The sequence below is a fragment of the Scylla paramamosain genome, chromosome 11 (assembly GCF_035594125.1).
Source record: "Scylla paramamosain isolate STU-SP2022 chromosome 11, ASM3559412v1, whole genome shotgun sequence".
NCBI classification, from domain to species: Eukaryota; Metazoa; Arthropoda; class Malacostraca; order Decapoda; family Portunidae; genus Scylla; species Scylla paramamosain.
Genome location: NC_087161.1, coordinates 19289634 through 19303522, shown reverse-complemented (window position 1 = coordinate 19303522; position 13889 = coordinate 19289634). Strand labels below are relative to the sequence as shown.

Genomic DNA, 13889 nt, shown 5'->3' with positions numbered 1-13889 from the left:
GAGACAGGCAGACCCAGTCTTAGCATCCCAGATTTATGACAGACATGCACACTTTATGACAAGAATGAGTCATTTTGTCCTAGCTATGACTTGTTTCAGAGCTAAGACTGGCTAGAACCGTTCAGTAAATACGGCTCCGATCTTCTCCAACCAAATCCGTCACCTACCCACTCTCCTGTCACTCACTCTCACATTTCCATCCCTCTCCTCACACGTCTCTCACTCCTCCCCCTCGCCCCACTCTCTCTCTCTCTCTCTCTCTCTCTCTCTCTCTCTCTCTCTCTCTCTCTCTCTCTCTCTCTCTCTCTCTCTCTCTCTCTCTCTCCGATCTTTTTTTTTATCCAAATCCGTTATCTACCTACTCCCCTCTCATTCATACTCTCACTTCAGGAAGAGGAGGAGAAGGAGTAGGAGAAAGTGTAAAAGGAGGAGGTGTAGAGATCTTAGTCAGAATGTGTTGATATGATACCAAAGTATGACACCCGGAGGAACGAACTAACGGAGGTACAAGTTTACCAATATATAAATTATTATTTTTTTATTATTATTATTATTATTATTATTATTATTATTATTATTATTATTATTACTATTATTTTATTATTACTATTATTATTGTTATAAGTAGTAGTAGTAGTAGTAGCAGTAGTAGTAGCAGTAGCAGCAGCAGCAGCAGCAGCAGCAGCAGCAGCAGTAGTAGTAGTAGTAGTAGTAGTAGTAGCAGTAGTAGTAGTAGTAGTACTGCTATTACTATCATCATCATCATCATTATCATCACCACCATCATCACATTCATCATCACCATCACCACCATCATCATCATTCTTAACAAATATTAGTTTCTGTTCCTCCCAAGCTGTTGTTCATTAGCGATAATAATCCTTCCCAGTTTATGTGTTTGAACATGGACAGAGGGATAATTGTCTCTCTCTCTCTCTCTCTCTCTCTCTCTCTCTCTCTCTCTCTCTCTCTCTCTCTCTCTCTCTCTCTCTCTCTCTTCGGTAAGATATTTTGGCTAGAGCTCACATCAGTGTCAACCGTACAGTGTTTAAAACGTACAAGTGTATATACGTACCTCTTAGGGAAATGTTTACTACGTATATAATGATTACGTTTTTCAGCGATATTACGGCCTTCAATTTGGTTGTATATGTAAGACTTGTCACTAACAGTAACAAAGAATATTTTGACAAGTCAGAAGTGAATGTTTTCATATACGTACCTATCTTTTGGGCACGGAGTTATTATAGGATGAATGCTTCTGTAGGAACTGAGACATTTGGGGGTTATTTTGTTTTTTTCGATGTCTGTGTCAATATGCATATAATATCAATGCAATAAAATTAAATTGAAAGCTACGGTATTAGACAGGGATAAACATTTTGGTTATGTTCCGGAGTTGGCTGGTGTATTTCCCCCAAAAATCATCACATAAAAGAATAAGTTACTATCTCGTAAGAAATTACTTCTCGAATCTATAATCAGTAAGGCATAATAAATAGGACACGAGACTTCAGAGTAATCGTAGGTGTATTTCTAATGTAAAGAAGTACTTATTTATTACACACACAATAGGGTTGTGGTAAGTGTATGTAAAGGTGAGAATGAAAGCTTTTAAAAAATATATAAAAATAAAATTCCGCATCCATAGTCTGATGTTGTGAGCTCTGAGAAGGGAAAAATCCAAGAATCACAATCGCATTGCAGCCACACTTCCATTCATAACTTTCTTCTTTCTCTCACCCCTCTTCTGTCCATCTCTCTAAAGCAAGAGTTAACCAGTATTCTCAATCATTCATCCCTTTCTCTGATAAACTCTGGAACTCCCTGCCGGCTTCTGTATTTCCACCTTCCTTTGACTTGAATTCCTTCAAGAGGGAGGTTTCAAGACACTTATCCTTCAATTTTTGACTACCGCTTTGGACCCTTTTATGAGACTGGCATCTCAGTGGGCATTTTTTATGTATTGGATTTTTGTTGCCCTTGGCCAGTGTCCTTCCTACATAAAAAAAAAAAAAAAAAAAAAAAAAAAAAAAAATATATATATATATATATATATATATATATATATATATATATATATATATATATATATATATATATATATATATATATATATATGAAACGATTTGTTACTTTTTTCTCATTTTATGAGATAAGTAGGAAACATACGAAAAAAATGCAACCTGACACAGGACAACACTGTACGGGTTAATTTTAAGCGTGGATCAGGATGCACTGCCGCTATGTATGTATGTGGGTAGTAATTGACACAAACATCCACTCAGAGACAAGCGGCTGATTACTGTCACGCCCGGGTGGAGGAAATGGTGGAAGATGCGGCGGTGACGTGACTCGAGGCTGGGATGAATAGGATACACACATACACACACACATACACACACTCCCACTCACACACTCACACACACACACACACACACACACACACACACACACACACACACACACATACACACACACACAGACACACACACACCCACACCCACACACACACACACACACACACGCACACACAGACCTAATCATTCCGTATATGTGTGTTTAATTATTTATTTATTCATGTGTTTGAGTATTGATTTTTCTTTTCTTTTTTTTTTTTTTACAACAAATCGTCTCATACAGAATTTTTATCTCATTTTTTCTCACTTTCTTTCAGATTTGTGTAGTATTTTTGTTCCTAGCACGTCTGGCTACTTTATATATATATATATATATATATATATATATATATATATATATATATATATATATATATATATATATATATATATATTCTTATATGTTTAAGCATGCTCTCTCTCTCTCTCTCTCTCTCTCTCTCTCTCTCTCTCTCTCTCTCTCTCTCTCTCTCTCTCTCGCAGTAGTTCTAAAGAACCTGTCCCCCGTTACTCGTCTCTATGCTCTCGCAGCGACGAGCCTCACTTTTCTACTCGTACCTCGCGAATTTACTTTTATCTAAATATTTTCACGTTCTTTCTTCGTCCGTCCTCGCTTTCAAAAGAGAGAGAGAGAGAGAGAGAGAGAGAGAGAGAGAGAGAGAGAGAGAGAGAGAGAGAGAGAGAGAGAGAGAGAGAGAGAGAGAGAGAGAGAGAGAGAGAGAAACACACACAAACCTGAAGAAATGGAACTAAAATTTAGTATGACACGACTTGTAGAAAAAAGCTGAGACACATGAATAACTGAGAGAGAGAGAGAGAGAGAGAGAGAGAGAGAGAGAGAGAGAGAGAGAGAGAGAGAGAGAGAGAGAGAGAGAGAGAGAGAGAGAGAGAGAGAGAGAGTTATTACCACTTCACACGATGAGCCTTTAAAAATTCATCAACCACAAGTCCTGCAAAACATCCGTAGGTTCAAGGAAGAGATAAGGAGAAATTGGTTCTCAATCAGAGTGGCAGATGAATAGAATGGAGTCAGCAATCAGATTGTTAGTGCTGAATCATTAGGGAGCTTTAAAAGAAGATTAGACAAATTTATGAATGGGGATGATGGGTGGAAATAGGTAGGCATGTTTCATACAGCGAGTGCCACGAGTAGTACTGATGGCTTCTTGCAGCTTCCCTTATTTTCTTATGTTCCAACGTTTTTGAGGCACAGAGTGGACAGTGACTGGTGGACAGCACAGGTGACCGCGGCCAGTGGTGCTTGTATTGCTGAGAAAAACGCACCTCTCTTTCAGGAGTATTCTAGGACACCAAACTCCGTCTTGCTGGAACAGAATTTTCAAGCGTCACGCCTCGATGCACGTGTCCGTCCTCCCTCGCACTTCAAAGCCTTCAGTTCACGGATATAGCTGCTGTGGCCGTCGAGTCCGTATTGTATCTTTTCCAAATAGACTTTTAATGGCATCGTTTACTCTTTGCATGGATGGGGAAAGGGAGCCTACGGGTGGCTGTCAAAATAGGCGTGACAGAAATGTTATATCATAACATACCGCAGTGCCGTGTCAGGTGACGTTGGCGACAATGGAGTGCCACACTCTTCTGTTCCCAGCCACCTCCACTACTTCCTCCATCTTCTCTCTTCCCACCATCTCCTTGATTCCATCCATGTACTTCATCCTCTGTCTCCCTCGTGCTCTCTTCCCCTCGATCATCCCCAGGAGACAGTCTCTCTCGAGACCATCACCCCTCAAAACATGCCCCAGATACCCAAGCTATCTTCTTTTCACTGTGGTCATCAGCTCCCTCGTCGTGCCGGCCATCTGCAACACTTCCTGGTTTGTCCTTCTTGCCACCCATGGGACCCTCATAATTCTTCTGATGAACCACATCTCCGCCGCCTCCAGTCTCTTCTTCATTTCCTTACTAACAGTCCAGGTTTCACAACTGTATAACAAAACTGACAGAAGTGCTATGCTACTCGTAAATCAGGAACCGTGAACAGACAGCAATAGAACGATTCCCAGAACGCGCTCTTTATTTTTATTTGACATCGTAGGTAACTGTGATGCAGCTGACGACTTTCTTTAGTGTCTGTGTTGCCTTGCCTCGACGTTCACTCTCACTGGCCCTGGTGCACTGGTGGCCGTGGGGAACTGCATTACCTCGCACCTTTCTTTTTCATTTTGTCGGGTAACAGGATATGTAGATGTGGAGACGAGTCGGCAAGGGTTGAGTTCTATTTCTGTAAGCCGCTATTACATATGTAAACACACACACACACACACACACACACACACACACACACACACACACACACACACACACACACACACACACACACACACACACACACACACACACACACACACACACACACATTCTCTCACTCACACACACACACACACACACACACACACACACACACACACACACACACATACACACACACACACACACACATACACACACGTCTGATTTTTATCGGCATTAAACACATGACTGTATAACGCAGACGATCATTTGTTACCTAACTGAAAATATTTATGTGTGTGTGTGTGTGTGTGTGTGTGTGTGTGTGTGTGTGTGTGTGTGTGTGTGTGTGTGTGTATGTGTGTGTGTGTGTGTGTGTGTGTGTCTGTCTGTTGTGTGTGTGTGTGTGTGTGTAGTCTCTCTGGGGATCCGCCATTAGTAAGTGGATCCTGATTGGCTGACATCATCGCGTACTCAGCTAATGGCATGGCAGAATGAGCTGCGCCGCGTGTCCTGATCCAATCACCAGAGGGAAGCATGATTTCGCCCAATTTAGCTTCAGAAAAAAAAAATAAACAAATAAAAAAATCTATAATCGATTTAAAGTTCTCGCGACTCAGTGTTTGCCTTCTTGTTGATCAGCGTGCCTGCCGGGTCTTCTTGTTGATCAGCGTGCCTGCCGGGTCTTCTTGTTGATCAGCGTGCCTGCCGGGTCTTCTTGCTGATCAGCGTGCCTGCCGGGTCTTCTTGCTGATCAGCGTGCCTGCCGGGTCTTCTTGTTGATCAGCGTGCCTGCCGGGTCTTCTTGTTGATCAGCGTGCCTGCCGGGGTCTTCTTGTTGATCAGCGTGCCTGCCGGGCCTTCTTGTTGATCAGCGTGCCTGCCGGGCCTTCTTGTTGATCAGCGTGCCTGCCGGGCCTTCTTGTTGATCAGCGTGCCTGCCGGGCCTTCTTGTTGATCAGCGTGCCTGCCGGGTCTTCTTGTTGATCAGCGTGCCTGCCGGGCCTTCTTGTTGATCAGCGTGCCTGCCGGGCCTTCTTGTTGATCAGCGTGCCTGCCGGGTCTTCTTGTTGATCAGCGTGCCTGCCGGGTCTTCTTGTTGATCAGCGTGCCTGCCGGGCCTTCTTGTTGATCAGCGTGCCTGCCGGGTCTTCTTGTTGATCAGCGTGCCTGCCGGGTCTTCTTGTTGATCAGCGTGCCTGCCGGGTCTTCTTGTTGATCAGCGTGCCTGCCGGGTCTTCTTGTTGATCAGCGTGCCTGCCGGGTCTTCTTGTTGATCAGCGTGCCTGCCGGGTCTTCTTGTTGATCAGCGTGCCTGCCGGGTCTCGCCAGTTTGATATTTCGACTGCCGTAATGTAAGACCCAGCCAGCCACTTAGCTACCCACCTATCCACCTATCCATCCATCCATCCAGCCAGCCATCCAGCTATCCATCCAACTTGCCACTCACCCTGCCAGCCAGCCACCCATTCATCCATCTATCTATCCATCCATCCATCCATCCATCCATCCAGTCAGCCAGCCAGCCAAGCAACCAGCCGATAACCCAGCTAGTCACTCAGCCTTCCTGGCACCCAGGCAGTCACAAACGGATACACACTCCGGCAGACGAAAATGAAGATAAACTACTGGACAAACAGACACGCACTGCCTTTGTATTGTAGTGAACTGCATGAGCTGACTTGCATTCACTGCTTTTCTCATGAATAACGATTTGTTGCTGCGAACCAACAGAGATTCACTCCGGCTGGTGTTGCCTCGTTTGGGGGGCGCCGGGGAGACAAACATCATCCGGGGCTGCTCAGTTAAGCGGAAGGGATTCAGGAGCCTCCGCGTCCCCTTCATTTTACATGATCATCCTCTTTTCCCTTCGGTCCCCCTCGCCACCTTGTAGCATATTCTCAAACCCTTCTGCGCTGCACCTCCACTACTTTCAAAAAGCTCCACATAGTGTGAAGTTACACGGATTATTAAGGGTAAGAATTAACAACATTTCTACATTATAAACAGGAGAAACGCTCTTCAGAACCAGGCTAATCATCTCAGTGGCCTTTGGAAATGGTGGTGAGAGAGAGCAAAGCACTTCAGAATACTCGTGCGGGCCTTTATCTCTTCACCACGGTGGCAGTAGCTGAGAAGTCAGAGCCTTGTCAAGGCATCGCGATGAGTTGCACCATGAGGAAGTCACTTGGCAACACCAGCGAGGCATGTTGCACTTCCCAGTGGGTCAAAGGGCGTATCAGCCTCCCAGATAAGGTAAGTCGGTACTAAGGGTGTACTCGTGTGTGTCCCGAGTGAACAAAAACGCTGCCAAGGGCGTTCAATGCTAAATTCCTGTACTTTCCTGACATTGATGCCTTGTTGCTCGGTCCATTCTAACGTACTCGTAAGCTCTCTCTCTCTCTCTCTCTCTCTCTCTCTCTCTCTCTCTCTCTCTCTCTCTCTCTCTCTCTCTCTCTACAACTTCATCTTGTTGCTAGTATTTTTTTTTTTTTTCATTACTTCAGTTCGCCTTTAACTCATAACCGTCGCCAAACTTCATGTTTTTCATCTTTAATATTTCTCGGAGGCTCTAATCCTTGTAAACATTGACGGAGCAGGTGATGGCTTTATCTACAACATTAATTCTACGTCATGACAACACTGCGTGGGACGAAGTGATGAGAAGAGAGAACAAAGTGCTACGGGCGGGTGATTTGTGTGAAGTGCTCCTGAAGGTGTCGATAATAATAAGAGTGGAGAGGAAGTGTGAGAGAAGAGAGAGGAAGGTAACACAACATCAATCACAAAATAGGGAAGAGGAACACTAATTTTCCGAGGATCGACAAGGCTTTACCGACACCAATCTTCTCTTTTAATCTCGATAAAAGCAACGTCAGTATCTCTACCTCGAACACTAAGCCAACAATACAAAGACTTATAACAAAGGCGCCCCGCCCGTCTTCCAAACCCACACAGATCGCGGGCTGGGGTCTTATTACAGCGAGCTTTCACCCAATCCTTTACCCACGCACGCAGCGGCCATAGTGAAGCCTCGCAGTAATATGTTTCAGGCTGTGTTCAAGTTCCATTAAGCAAGTTTGAATTCCAATATGCAGACTTCTCTTATTTCCATGTTCCATTGTATAAGTCTCAATTCCATTACGCAAGGCTCTTATAGTGAGTCACTCCCCGCGGCTTCAGTGACCTCAGTATCTCCCTCCCAAGCCGCTTACTGCCTGCGCTGGATCCCTGTTATATTGCATGCGTGGTTCGTGTGGCGTTAAAGGAGAGCGGTGCTGGATGGGCGAGGAGTAGGGAAAGAGTGTGAAAGTTGTACAAGTGTTCTCTTTTTATTTTCCCCGTGTGGTTATAAACTGTTCCGCATTGGGTGGTAATGGTTCTTTTTATTGTTAATTGCTATGAAAACGAGAAACTAAACACTCTGACAAACAAATAGAACATATAATATCGGCCGTTCCTGGAAATATTTGTACTCGTATATCGCCGTAGGATATTTGATTTCAACACGGCACGATATAGCTTCCATTTTTCTCTCTTTTCATTTCGTTCTTTTCGCTTTTCGTCATTCCCTCACTTTTTCTTCTTTTTCGGCTTGCTTACCTTCCATCAGCCGTGACATCTTCCATGCATTTTCCCTTATTTCAGTTTTTCATCCTTTTAATCTTTCTTTTTTCCTAAACCTTATTTTTTCCTTGTTTCTTTACCATTTTCTATTGCATCTCCTCTCTTTTTTACCCTTCCTCTCTTATCCCTTGTGTTTCTGTCATTTTATTCACATTTTATCCTTTCCTTTCTTGCTCTTCCGTGTCTTTACCTTTAATTTCCTCTACCAACCACCACCACTACCTTACATCACTCACCTGGCACGTAGCCGTACTCCGCCCAGCCGTAGATGGGGCCGGACACCTCGATGAGCAGAAGCACCAGCACCCCGCACAGCAGCACGTTCAGGTTGAGCAGCGAGAAGGTCAGCGAGTGTTCATGCGGCGAGGCGAACTTCACGTACCTGGCGGGGAAAAGGAAACGGGAGGGTGGATTGGAGTTGATTGGGGTGGATTGGAGTGGATTGGAGTATAATGAACGTCGCGTGAATATTGGAAGAAGAGAGGGAGTGGCTTTCTCTTTAGGGACTGGCATCTCATTGGGTCTTTTTTTTTCCTGTCTTCCTTTTTGTTGATCTAGGCCAGTGTCCCTCGTACATGGAAAAATGAGGGAGAGAGAGAGGGAGGAAGAGTAAAGACTCATGTAAAGGATGAAGGGATAAAGGAAAAAAGGGAGAGGGGGAAGAAGAGCTTAAAGAATTATGCAGATGGGGGAAAGAGGGAGGGAGGGAAGGAGTACAGAGCTACGTGAAAACAAAGAGAAGGTAGGGGAATAAGAATGAAGTGAAGATTTCCATAAGAAAAAGGAGAGATGAAAAAAAACGAGAGGGAGTGGGGGCGTAGATGAAAAGGGCGATTAAAAAACGAAGCAGTTAGAGAATAAGGAAAGCTAGAAAGAAGTAGAGGAAGGTGAGGAACACGAGAAGGAGAATGAGAGCAGTGAAGGCTCAGAATCGAACGGGTAAAAAAAAAAAAAACGGGGGACGAGGGGGGGAAATGAGAAGGAGGAGAAAAACCAGGGGAAAAATGTGGAAAATGAAGAGGAGGGGATGCGTAACGTAAGCCTAGAAGATAGGGGAATAAGAATGAAGTGAAGATTTCCATAAGAAAAGGAGAGATGAAAAAAAAACGAGAGGGAGTGGAGGCGCAGATGAAAAGGGCGATTAAAGCGAAGCAGTAAGGAAAGCTAGAAAGAAGTAGAGGAAGGTGAGGAACACGAGAAGGAGAATGAGAGCAGTGAAGGCTCAGAATCGAACGGAAAAAAAAAAAAAAGAAGGAGACGAGGGGGAAAATGAGAACGAGGAAAAAAAAAAATCAGGGGCAAAAAATGTGGAAAATGAAGAGGAGGGGATGCGTAATGTAAGCCTAGAAAATATATAAAAAAGTAGAAAGACGAGAAAGAAGAGGAGTAAAATACGTAGGAGGCCAAAAAAAAAAGATAAGGAGGAGGAATAAGACAAGGAGGAGAAGGAGGAGGAGGAGGAGGAGGAGGAGGTGGAAGAGGAGGAATACAAAAGAATACAAAGGAAAGCCAAACAGCAACAGACCTTTACGTCCTTGCAAGGCTGCTTGGTAACTATTACTAACTAGCTGCAGGGCAGAGACACAGGACAGTATAACATAAGACGCCTCCTCACCCACCACTCTCTCCAGCTGGCGCTGGCATGGAAATAGTTGGGAAAAGTATCATGTAGTATGGAAAAAGCGACATGGAATTTTCATAGGAAAGAATGAAAAGAAGTTCCTTTATTCACCCTACGGTGAATTCTATACGCCTATCTTAAAATTAGGACATTAATAATAAAATCACTGTCTGTAAAATACATGAGTTATTTTGGTAAATACAGGGGTTATAGCTTTATGTGTAATTATTCGGACAAGAAGAGGAGGAGGAGGAGGAGGAGGTTATTCTTCTAATAGATGAGGCAAAGATATCCCTTTACCGTGATTCCTTGCTTCGCGCCTCCCACCGCGCACTGGCCTGCTTCAATAATGAGACCAACACACTCACGTGCATTATGTGATAAATTGTCCGAACTTCTTCCATCACCTCTAACTTTTTCCTTCCTCCTCCTCCTCCTCCTCCTCTTCCTCTTCCTCCTCCTTCTTCTCCCCTCCTCTTCTTCCTCCTTCCCCTCCTCCTCCTCCTCCTCCTCCTCCTCCTTTTCTTCTTCATTTCCCTCTTTTAATTTGGTATTTTGTCTGATCTTCCTTCCTTCAATTTTCTGGATTTTTTTATCCTTTCTTCTTCTTTCTCTTCTTCTTCCTCTTTCATATAAGATGTGACTGGCAATGTGCCCACATGCGCGCGCATACATACACACACACACACACACACACACACACACACACACACACACACACACACACACAGATAGATAGATAGATAGATAGATATTTTATTGACCACAGCAAACAGATAATACCAATGGATTGTACATAATAGTATTACATAATCTACAAGATAATATTAAATTATTATCACTTCCTAACTGTAGTCCATCATCTATTAGTTACTAGAAGTCTATTATTACAAAATAAACGAGCTAAATATAAACACTGGAGAAATATCTGTTCTTAGGACCCTTGTTTATAAAATATATATAAACAATCATATTCATGACATCTACGCACTACTATAATTATCAAATCCTCACTAATCCCACAATCGTGTGAAACATATTAAATTCACAAGTATAATTTATTACTTCTTTAATATATGGTCAAAATGTTACGAACAATCTTACACATAATCTCTGGCGTAAACTGATCCCCAAACAATTGTTCTAAAGTGGAGAACTGGTATTGATCCCTAATTTGTTGTATTAACTGACAATCCAGCACTACATGTCTCTCTGTTTGTAACCCTCCACACACACACAGCCTCTCATTCACCTCCAGTCGACCGCTGTTTCTTTGATTCCACCTGCCAGTCTCACACGCTAAACTATGCCCACTTACTCGAAACTGGGTGAATGATACTCTATGAATATCATTTACTGCGTGCTTCACTATATATATATATATATATATACGGTGTACCAATAAATCTGGGTTAATATCCTTATATGTTGTGCGTCTTGAGGAATTACTGTTTACCATGTCATCTTTTAATTTCTGCATTACCAAGCTCAGGTCCGGTACATTCGTGTTGATCATCTCTCTGACGGTCCGACTGGTTGGAGTGTTAGAGTTCACTGTCATCCTAATTGTGAAGGCTGATGGATCATCATCATATCCTGACCTCTCATGCCACATACTATATAAAAATTTGTGTTGTCTGTGCCTGATTAAGTCCTTGAAAGGTGGATACCCTGACTCCACGTAGCAGATGTCATTACATGTTGGTTTTCTCACTCCTAATAATCTTTTAGACACCAATTGTACAACTTCACCATCGTTTTCAGATCAGCTCCTAGCCAAGATTCACAACCATAAATTAGTGATGACATGAGAGCTGCATCAAATACACGCTTCTTTATCACAAACGGAATATCATTATTTTTCGTGACAAAAGACACAAACTTTAACACACAGCATGGACTTTGACAAACACACACACACACACACACACACACACACACACACACACACACACACACACACACACACACAATGAAAACCTCAGATGGAGTGATGAAGATAATTAATATCTTTCTTTGGACCTTGTTTTTCTCTCTCCGTGTTGAAAACAAACATGAGAAGCGTCGTTATTTTCAGAGAGAGAGAGAGAGAGAGAGAGAGAGAGAGAGAGAGAGAGGGGGAGGAAGAGAATAAAAGAGAGAGAGAGAGAGAGAGAGAGAGAGAGAGAGAGAGAGAGAGAGAGAGAGAGAGAGAGAGAGAGAGGGGGGGGGGGAGGAGGGAGAGGATAAAAGCGTCGTAAAGTAACACTATTGGTTCCCTAAGAACTCTTCATTTCTCACCTCTGATTGGGTGGCTGCTCGAACTCCTTTCACTTATTGGCTGCGGGGGATATAATTCATGGATCTTATTGGACAAAGTGGAGGCATTACCGTGGCTGTTATTGGCTGGTGGAAACACTTTATCTCAGCGTCTATCGGAGAAAAGGGACACATCTCACTTTTTCTTCTAAGATTTACTAGATTTTCATGGGACGTTCATGCCTTCTATATTGTCCTGTTATATTCACCCCCCATCGTCATCACCATCATCATCATCATCGTCTTCATCATCATCGTCACTAGTCTCTATGATCTCCACGTCTCCACTTATCACTGCCTTCACTCGCCTTCCCGTCTCCTCCAGGTCACCCCACCAAAGTTTCTTATCTCATTTCTTTATCTAGTTTTCTTTTATTTGCCTTGCCTTGACTGCTTTTCCTTTTTCCTTTCTTTTTTGTTCTTTTTCTTTCTTCTTCTTCTTCTTCTTCTTCTTCTTCTTCTTCTTCTTCTTCTTCTTCTTCTTCTTCTACTACTACTACTACTACTACTACAAAAAAAATACCTCCACCCCATGTTTATTGATGTGTCAATTAGGGGCTCCATTACTTGGAGGTCATTAGCCCCAGCTCTCGCTAACTACTACTACTACTACTACTACTACTACTACTACTACTACTACTGCTACTACTACTACTATTATTATCATTATCATTATCATTATTATTACCGTTTCTCTATTTCTCCTTGGCTTTCGTTTTCTACTTTTTCCTCTCCTCCTTCTTCTTCTTTTCTTCTTCTTGGCCTTCTTTATCCAGCAATTAATGATCAGAAAGTTTTGTGTGAGTTTGAGACTGGAGGTGGTTGTTGATTAGTGCGACCTGTGTGTGTGTGTGTGTGTGTGTGTGTGTGTGTGTGTGTGTGTGTGTGTGTGTGTGTGTGTGTGGTAATGGGGACTATCGCTCTGGCTGTTTGGTAGTAATGATCAACACACACACACTCTCACACACACACACACACACACACACACACACACACACACACAGTATTGTTTCACTATTCGCCTGTTTCATGTTGATTTTCCTCTCTATTGAAACAAAAAATCGAGCAAGCAGTAAGACGAGAAAAACCTCAAGACTTTCTTTTCTTTCTTTCTTTCTTTCTTTTTTTTTACCTTTCTTCCTTCTTTTCTTTTTTCGGTTTCCTTCTTTTTTTCTTTTTCTTTTTTTTTCTTTCTTCTTTTCTTTTCCCTTTCCTTCCTCCTTTCTTTCTACGTTTTTTTTCTTTTTCTTTCTTTTCTTTTTCTTTCTTTTCTTTTTCTTCTTTTTATAATCTTTCCTTCCTCTCTTCTCTCTTCCTTTCTTTATTTTTCCCTCCTTCCTTCATTCCTTCCTTCCCTCTCTCTCTCTCTCTCTCTCTCTCTCTCTCCTTTTCCTTTCTTCCTTCTTGAAATACGTTATTAGGACATAATTCTTTTGGATTTCTTCGTTTCTAAATCACTTTCTTTCATCTCTTTCATTACACTTAATTTCTTCTCCTTTCTCTTGCCTTTTCTTAGAGGAGGTGGAGCAGGAGGAGAAGGAGAAGGAGGAGGAGGAGGAGGAGGAGGAGGAGGAGGAGGAGGAGGAGGAGGAGGAGGAGGATATTTAAAGGTGAGAATGGCTTGATATTAAGGCAATGACAGGGTGATAATAACTCATCTGGCAGCAAAGCAACAAGGTGGCCGTTGTTTGCAC

At 42.8% G+C, this 13889-nt stretch overlaps 1 protein-coding gene across 1 annotated transcript in view; it reads right to left on the bottom strand.

The window, feature by feature from the left end:
* LOC135104627 (uncharacterized) overlaps positions 1–13889 on the bottom strand; it is a 48288-nt gene that overhangs the window by 12588 nt on the left and 21811 nt on the right. The window contains exon 3 of the mRNA XM_064012158.1: positions 8513–8658. Within this exon, the coding sequence (XP_063868228.1) occupies positions 8513–8658 (146 nt within the window). The remainder of the gene's footprint in view (positions 1–8512; positions 8659–13889) is intronic.